This window comes from Dermacentor albipictus, chromosome 8 (genome assembly GCF_038994185.2).
Source record: "Dermacentor albipictus isolate Rhodes 1998 colony chromosome 8, USDA_Dalb.pri_finalv2, whole genome shotgun sequence".
In the NCBI taxonomy this organism is placed as follows: Eukaryota; Metazoa; Arthropoda; class Arachnida; order Ixodida; family Ixodidae; genus Dermacentor; species Dermacentor albipictus.
In genome coordinates, this window is record NC_091828.1 from 44,575,410 (window position 1) to 44,583,595 (window position 8,186).

Genomic DNA, 8,186 nt, shown 5'->3' on the forward strand with positions numbered 1-8,186 from the left:
ATTTCTGCGGATGGCAATTCTTTGTACTTTTGTCACGTTTTGGTCCTGGAAACCCTCAAGGAGTTCCTCATCGCTCAGGCCATTAATGTCTTCCTTTGATATCACGCCCCGGCTTGTATTCAGTGTTCTATGTGGTGAAATTGTCACTGTGGCGTCGCCAATACTGGTAAGTTCCGACATCTTTTGCGTTTGATCTTTGTCATTTAGTACAAGGAGGAGGTCTCCGCTAGACATTTTTGAAGCTTTATATGTTGTTCCGATTTTGTGTTTCGGACACTTGGGCACCAGAAAGGGAGAGAGCTTTCTTACTGGTATGTTATTTTCACTGTGGACGACGACATAGTACTTGGGGAAAGAATGAGCATTGCTTCGAAAGGAGAAATGGAATGGTACTTCGGTGCGGCATCTTTTCCGACGCCGATCATAGACAGAAGTTTGCGCTGCCATAAGGAAATGTGTTTGTTAGGCAACAGCGCTGACCACCCACCATGGAGCGCAACGAAGGGGACGCGGAAGAGCTTGCGTGCAAGTCTGCACGACGCCAGTCGTACGCCGTCACTATAACCAAATATGGTGTGCCCAAGGTAGGCTAGCCCGCACAAGGTTAACCCTTGCCGCCAAGGACAAAGGAAGTAAATAGAAGAGAGAAGAAGACAGGAAGGGCCAGAAAGTGAGAGACAAAGACAAAGATTCGAGGAGGGAGAGACAGGAAGAGGCGACGGCCAATTTGCCCCGGATGAGTCAGTCCGGGGCTGCCGTCTTCCGGAAGCAGACACCAAAGAGGTGTGTTGCCTCCGCCAGGGGGGCCTTAAAGGTCAGAACACCCGGCATCGGCTTCACCCCCAGGATCCACGTTTCCCCGGACACGCCTAAGCCGCGCACGGCTACACGCGGGATGTTCCAACCCTCGTGTGCTCGGGTACGTGGTGTCGCAACACACACTTGTTGATGTGTACTGAGGAACAGTTTGAGGAAGCATCTCCACAGCGGTGATAAAGTTACTTCCTGGAAGGACATCGCCCTACCGTAGACCCCTTTAAGATGCTTCCTGAAGCCACATTTAAACATTATATGAATCAAATCATCACCCGATACTAAAATACCAACGCAAACTGACTGATAAGCACGCATATAATAGTGCATGCGACATGAAAACTGACTGGACTGTTCAGGTGCTAGCAGCAGCGCATATCTAGCAGCAGAAACATAGCCTCTGACGTCCGTCCACCAGAAGCCGCTTGCAGTGCCGAGTTGGGCGGAAAATAATGGACCAATTGTTCGATTCATTAAATAGTTGCGCAGAGATTATAGAGCGAATAGTTAGGTCTACAATTAGTATTTCTACACAGTATAACATACTTCATAAATTCATGTATCGCCTCAATGAATCTTGCCAACTCCATGCACTGAGGCAGCGGATGATTAAATAAACAGCTTCGACAGAGCACATGTAGGCTTTAAATTGATTCTATCAACGAAATTTTGGAACTACCAAGCGGCAAGACAGTCCATAACAATACGATATCTCCAGGCAACATAGAAAGCGATTTGTATGTTGCGTACAGATCTGCAGGAACCCTTGAACTTCAAATTTGTTCTCAATAGTCCAAATAAGGCCCTTTACAGAACCTCTTTAGGATACTTAGGCAGCAGCATGGCACTAATGAGACTCCCAAATAATTTCAGTTCACTGCTGCTATCAAGAATATTTTCGGAGCGTTCTAACAATTTAGGTTGCAGCAATCGGGAAGCAGACAACGCCACTCTTTTAATTGAGCTAAAGAAAGTAAGACTTGACCAAAACCACCCTTCCGCGACGGAGCTTTACCGGAAACGTTTTAGATTATTTTTCTTTAAGCACCGGCAAACCAGCGGAAGCGGAAATCTTGAATCTTCACTAAGCCAAATATACATAATATCCAAAGCCCAGGGTGTGTAGAACCAGCCGGCAGAATTTAGCCCTTTGAGACGCTGTATACACAATTGTGTCGGAGAGTGCATAAATCACAAAAGCACTGATGAAAGTAATAGTATGTAAAATGTGTTTTCTACAGCTTGAAACACTTATTGAAGCTGTGCTGCAATGTTGGATAACGTGCTGAATGTTTTAGCAAAATGAGTGGGAAGGTAGACGGCTGGGTGTTTATAATATTTCAGTACGTTGTATGTAGCGGGTTCACTTCTTTCATTGGTTTTCACAATGTCATGGACCAGGCATAATTCTCAAGTGGCTGGATAGGTGCTTTGAAAGCTTTTCAAAACACGAGATAGTATAGTTTTCCCATGAAGTCGAAATTTTGTAATGACACAACTCGCTTAACAATTGAAAATGGTTAATCTTTTCTCCAGCTGTACACTTTCTATGATTCTGAAGATGCAAGAGATGTGGTGAAAGGAACGTTTCAATCAACGCGACAAAGTCTCGTATGAAAGGGTTGACAGTACCTACAGAAGCAGCTTAGAATTTTGTAAGAAAATCAGGAAAATTATCTTCTGCGCGTATAGGTGCTATAGTACACTTTGAAAGGGTGTCAGATAAATGGCTTTACATGGTGATAAAGACGACAGATGGCCCATTTTACAGTGCAGATTGTCACAAATTGTCCCTGCGAATGTTTGCCCAGGTTAAGATTCCCTGGTATTGCAAATTTAAAAATAAAGAATTGCGAGTGAAGGACTTGGAAGTCTGCTGCAAAGCGAAAGCGACAAAAATTCTATTAACCGAACTGGTCTACGCTTTATTAGCTTCAATAATTCAATGATTTTGAGCGATAAGAATAAGGGATTCAGTTCTTGTTTCTGTGCTTTGTATCACGGTACTATTACTCTTGAATTTTTTTTCGTGCATGTTGGTTTAGGGCGTACTAACGCAGAGAAAGATTAAATCATATATTTCATTGTTGCCACTTGCCGCGCTGTCAAGCGGACTCTTTGCAAAACAAGATGGGACACTTCCTAGCCCATTTGTCTGGTTATAGTCTGCGGCGGTGCTCAGCAGTTGTGAAACACTGATTATCATCATTATCATCATCATCATCATCATCATCTGTACTTTATTTCTCGGCCGAGCGAGGGGAGACTGGGACTAAAGGCACGCAGGCCTGACAGAGGTCCCAGACCCCACGGCTACAACATTATGCAGATGTTCAGGAGCTAGCGCTGTCATTACAGCGGCGACAGTGTTTTCGAGCGCCTTTGCTGGCAACTGCTGACATTTTTAAGCAAAGGTTTACGTAAAAAATGATTTCAACTAAAACCATCAAATTCGGCGAGCGGCAAGCAAACGGCACATGCACTAGAAAGTAGCAGGATCTCCGTTGCCAGTAGCACTCAAACCTGCCACAAACCGAGAAACATATGGCGTCCTGTTCACCATGTGCGCATTTTGTACTATTCCACGAGTGCGAGCTCTTAGAGAATTGTGTAGTAGAAAGTGTGAAGGTGGCTTTTTGTCGCGTTCCCTTCTAATATTTGCTTTTCCTCCATACCTGAAAACAACACTAGTTGTGAAAGTCGCCACACTGTAGGGATGCAGACTTCATATTGATCATCTTAGCCTAGTTAGCGTGTGCATAAATCAAGGCATAGAAGTGCTTTTGCAGCCCATGTTGAATAGAAAGTCGCTGCTTTAGCAGTGAGTCGAACCCGCAACCTTGTGCTCTGCAACAAATCACAATAATCACGGTTGCAGGTTATGTTTCACCTTACTTCACTGCATACTCGTTGAGACGTGTTTGTACTTACGTTACACGGTGGCTTTTCCATTTGAGCGTTCATTCATTACTTTGTGGCCCTTCATTAGTATGCTAATGAGAAGAGTTTGTGAGAAAGTAGAGATGGGGCACAACCTGTAATCAAGCTGTGCTCTCTAAAGATGCCACCGTATTGGGGCACGGCCTAGCCTCGAACACTGCGCACATTTGGAGGATTTCGGAGGCTTAAAATGGATGGTTGCAGTCAAAATATGGTATTCCGCACTTTCTAACGAAACCCCATTTCTACGTCTGTTTCCTTCGCTTCATTGTCACTTGGCTTGAGAGAGATTGTTACTAAAATGTCTTACCCTCGCTCATTCATACAATCATGTATGACATAGCTTAATTACGACGAAGTAAAAGCACAGCGATCATCAGCTGAAGCAGTCCTCTGCAAAAAGTGAAATGCTTGCAATGTAGAACTTCGCATACATGATGTGAAGAAGTTGTGGGTTCATCTCCCACCGGTTGCAAATTTGCTTTCTTCTGCTTGGATTTCGCTTCAATAATGCGATTTTATTTGTTTCATCGTCAAAATTAACCCACACTTGCGAATAAATATATAGACTAGTTTCAAAAATTCGGCAGAGAGACTTAAGACTGCTTAGGTGGGGGATGTGAAAGCACTATAGTCCTTTTGCTGTAATGTTTTTCTGCACTTCCCTTGTCCACGCAAGCTCTCGCCTGCGTTTTACCTGCTCCTCAGCAAGACCAGATAAAGCGTCTCAACGCGCTCGCTTGCCAGCGAGGAATTGCTAACTCGGAGCGCCTCTCAGCGGCATTCAACTGCACATCAATGCCTTTCATGTTGTAAACACATTCTATACAATCACGACGTGGTGCGACCTCGTAGCCATTGGCTGCACTGTTGCGTGCCCAACGACGCACGCACTAGCTCACACGTGTGAGCATCCAGATGGCAGCAACGTGACGTGCGCAAGGCTCTCGTTTAGGAAATCAGAACCGTAGAGCCGCCGTGGCGTCGGGAGTGGCGTGTGCATCTCGCACCCCAGAGACCTTTGCAATTATAGCAGAATGCGGTTAATTCGACTTGCGACTCGCACGAAGGAGAACAGTGCAGAAGAGCAGTTAAATCAGCATGTCAGGTTTATCAATGCCGGAGCTGTTTAACTGCAGGTATTATGTCACCACTGAATTCCTCTGAATAGGACGCTCGACTTTCGGCAATTCTTGTGGAGTTGAAACGCTTAAACAGTTCTGGCAAAAGTTATCTCGAGGCATAGCGAGACAGTGGGAACCTCTACGCTTGCTCCACCTGGGGCCGCCAGTTTCGGCAGAACACTGCTCTCTGGCGCCACCTGTGGAGGCACAACCTGGACACACCGAACCAGCGCTACCCTTACCCCCAGTGTGGCAAAGAATTTGCCAGACTCGACTACCTCTAGGAGTACCTGGCGTCGCAGAACGAGTCGCACAAAGGCCGCTTTGTGTTCGACATCTGCAGCGTTCTTCAGAACTCAGATCTCAGCCCCCACCGGCTTACGCACAACAGTGAGGGGTACTTCCGAGTGCAGCATCTGCAAGCGAGGGTCAATTTTTCAAGCCTGAAGCAGCACAAAAAAGAGCACGATGCAGGGCGGATGACATCCTCTCCCAAGTGCGGAGCAACGTTCAAGCGCCCCTGCCAGCTAAAGGAGCACTTAGTGATACACCATGTTGATGCGACGCTTTTCAAGCTGCTCGCACCGGAAGAGCCTAATTCAGAGTGCAAGGGCACTTGGAATGGACAGAACGCAACCACCAAAAGCACTGTTACATCATACCAGCGTACTACAAAAAAGGTCATGACACTATAGGTGGTGTGCAGAGTCGAGTCGAAGCTGAAAATGATTGTCTCCTTAGCAAAAGGTTGACAGCTCGAGTTGATGTAGCACCCGCAAGTGAGCTGCATATATGCGAGAGGCCAGAAATAAACGGAAACACAAGTCGGCTTCAAGAACAGCATATGATTTGTGGCAAGACGATGGTGTCTAGTTGTAGCGGTGTACCTCTTAAAGACGGTACAACACAATCTGCGAAGCCCACCGAACAGACGCCGACCGCTCTTTGAAGTAATCAAGCTAGCTTGCCAACGCTTCAAGACCACGGCTGTAGAGAAACAGGCTTTATACGAAGCAGACATCGTTCAGCGTTCACTCAGGGTACTGCCGATAGAATGCATAGAAGGTGATCTGATCAATGATCTAGGCACGAAGCCTGAAACGATTGTGAGCCACCCTGACTTTGGAAGCCAGGTTTACTATGAATGGCTGTCGGGATGCACGCCTGCCTGCAGCCTTCTTACGCTGTCGCTCGACACGGAGATGTTCACAGAAGTCACCAAGTACGCAAGACAATGAGTGAAGTTTTCACGACAGTGTGCCGCGAGTGTATGGAAGTCTTTCTTGACATTTTTGAGGGTTCTCAAAGAGCAGTTGAAAGGCATATCAACTTTGCGCTTGAAACACTGCAACCATCGTAGTGTACATAAGTGTCACCCATAGTGCTTGTGCATCGAAACTGGCAGAGTTGCGTTATTAAGGTCTGTATATGTGCATTTCAAAGGAGAATTTGCAATGGTGCTTAAAAAACTGTTCTTGGCTATTCATATTCACTGTTACAAGCAGGGCAGATCTAATGCTGCCTTTATTTTAAAGCGAAGCTTTCTTTGCTGTTCCTTAGACTTTCCCACTGCTGCTGCTGGGGCTGCTACTGTGGCTGTTGCTCTCCGGCACACGACTTGGGGGGGGGGGGGTGTCCAGAGAGTGTATATACATAAAAAAAGCGTGGCAGCGAAGAGACGCAAGGAACTCCTCTGGACAGCACCACGTCGAATGTGCACAACGCCCTCTTGAGCTCCCGTGTCGTCGCACTTCAGGAGCTTGACAGCTGAAGTGTTCCGCAACACCCGCAAGCGCTTACCTCTTTACCAACGTGCTAGTCCAGAGGCAAGTTAGAAAGGAAGGAAGGAGGAGGAGGGGGGCATTGAATGGACAGAACTGACGCAGTCGCAAAACGAGTGAACAGCCTCGCCTTTCTTCACTCAGTTGCCACACAAATACAAGGGGGGGGGATATGGAAGAGGTTGCGTGAAAAGGCAAGGAAACGTTGGATAAACTGAAGTTCAAGGAAGGGGTAGGCGGATTTCTGCCACTTCTGGCAGAAACTTACGCAGGGCGTGCAGGAGAGCCGCATTATTTAAAGCGCACCATGGGGTCTAGGCGACACAACGGAAGCGGTCGCACGTCAAATCAACACTTCAGTCCACACCGTGATAGCTTTGCGGCTATGGCTTTGCTCGAGGTCGCGGATTTGACCGATGCAGCCGCATTTTGATGGGGGCGAAAGAAAAAAAACGGTTATGCACTTTATTTAGGGACACCGTAAAGAAACACCACGGTGCCATAGTTAATCCGCAGTGCGCCACTTCGGCCTGCCTAATAAACCGGTTTTAGTTTTTGCACGTAACGCCCAATACTCCAATTCAAGTGTAATGCTTCTGCCACGATGCCATGTCAGGCAATGACACTGACCCTCTCAGAGGTTATCAAATATGGCGCAGAAAAACGCATCAAGCAAACACCTCTCCCTTTGTATACTACGCGAACAAACACTTATGGTGCACGCAAGGTAACGTTTAACATCAACTCACCCCTCTTGTGTTGGACAAAATGTTGCAGAAATTAAACATTCACCGTCAAAATCATCGCTAATTGTCGCAAGTCAAAGCAAACGGCACAAAGAGCTTCGCTTACATCGATTCCAACAGTGCGTGAGATACTCATTTTCCAAACGCTTACACTCATCCTATAAGCTGAAATCCCAACATGCGCCCTTCAAGCTTCGATTATGCCTTTGTATCTGTAAAATAGGTCTTCGCGCATCTACCGCTTTATCAATGCCACACAGAGCAAAATGTACAGACTTTGGAAGAGAGCTTTCATTCCTTTGACCTCATGATGCAAGCAAAAATGAAATCGAAAATTTATTAGCTGTGAGATGCCAACCTAGCAAGTGTGATCTGTCGTTCGTGTGGTAGCTATGCGCTGCTATAAATGGCATTGACAGCTCAGGAGTCTGCCGGTCTATTCATGTTCGTGTATGGTAAATTGTATATAATTGGCGAAATCGTGACATCATAGGACAGCTAATTTCTTAACAAAACGTCGTTTCATACTGAAGCAAACAACTGGAACGCCAATATATTTCTCCGAAAAGTTCGGGACTATATATCTCGAAACTGGTGTCGTCCTGAGAATGCTTTCCAAGGCGTACGGGTGTGGACTAAGTGGCTACACCTCGCGGACGTTTTCGAACCCGGCGCGCCAAATGGGCAAGGCAAAGTGTAGTCGCGACGCCCAGCGGATCATCGCGGGATTCACCCAACGTCCTAGGTAGAGAATCGCGGTAGTCCTACCTGACGTCCCGACC

The 8,186-nt window shown here is 46.6% G+C and overlaps 1 protein-coding gene across 1 annotated transcript; it reads left to right on the plus strand.

Moving 5' to 3' along the window:
• The first annotated feature begins 488 nt into the window (after window positions 1-488).
• LOC139049236 (uncharacterized) lies at window positions 489-6,239 on the plus strand. Its single transcript, XM_070524605.1, has 3 exons — window positions 489-584; window positions 5,000-5,159; window positions 5,751-6,239. Exons 1-3 carry the CDS (start codon window positions 489-491, stop codon window positions 6,113-6,115), a joined length of 621 nt encoding a protein of 206 aa, XP_070380706.1. The 3' UTR covers window positions 6,116-6,239.
• Window positions 6,240-8,186: the final 1,947 nt, after the last annotated feature.

Excerpts from the sequence above, each read along its gene's own strand:
- LOC139049236 (XM_070524605.1), top strand. The coding sequence starts at position 489 with ATGGAGCGCAACGAAGGGGACGCGGAAGAGCTTGCGTGCAAGTCTGCA. Across the intron at positions 585-4,999 it reads CCAAATATGGTGTGCCCAAG|CGAGACAGTGGGAACCTCTA; the intron begins GTAGGCTAGCCC and ends CTCGAGGCATAG. Across the intron at positions 5,160-5,750 it reads TGCCAGACTCGACTACCTCT|TTGTAGCGGTGTACCTCTTA; the intron begins AGGAGTACCTGG and ends GATGGTGTCTAG.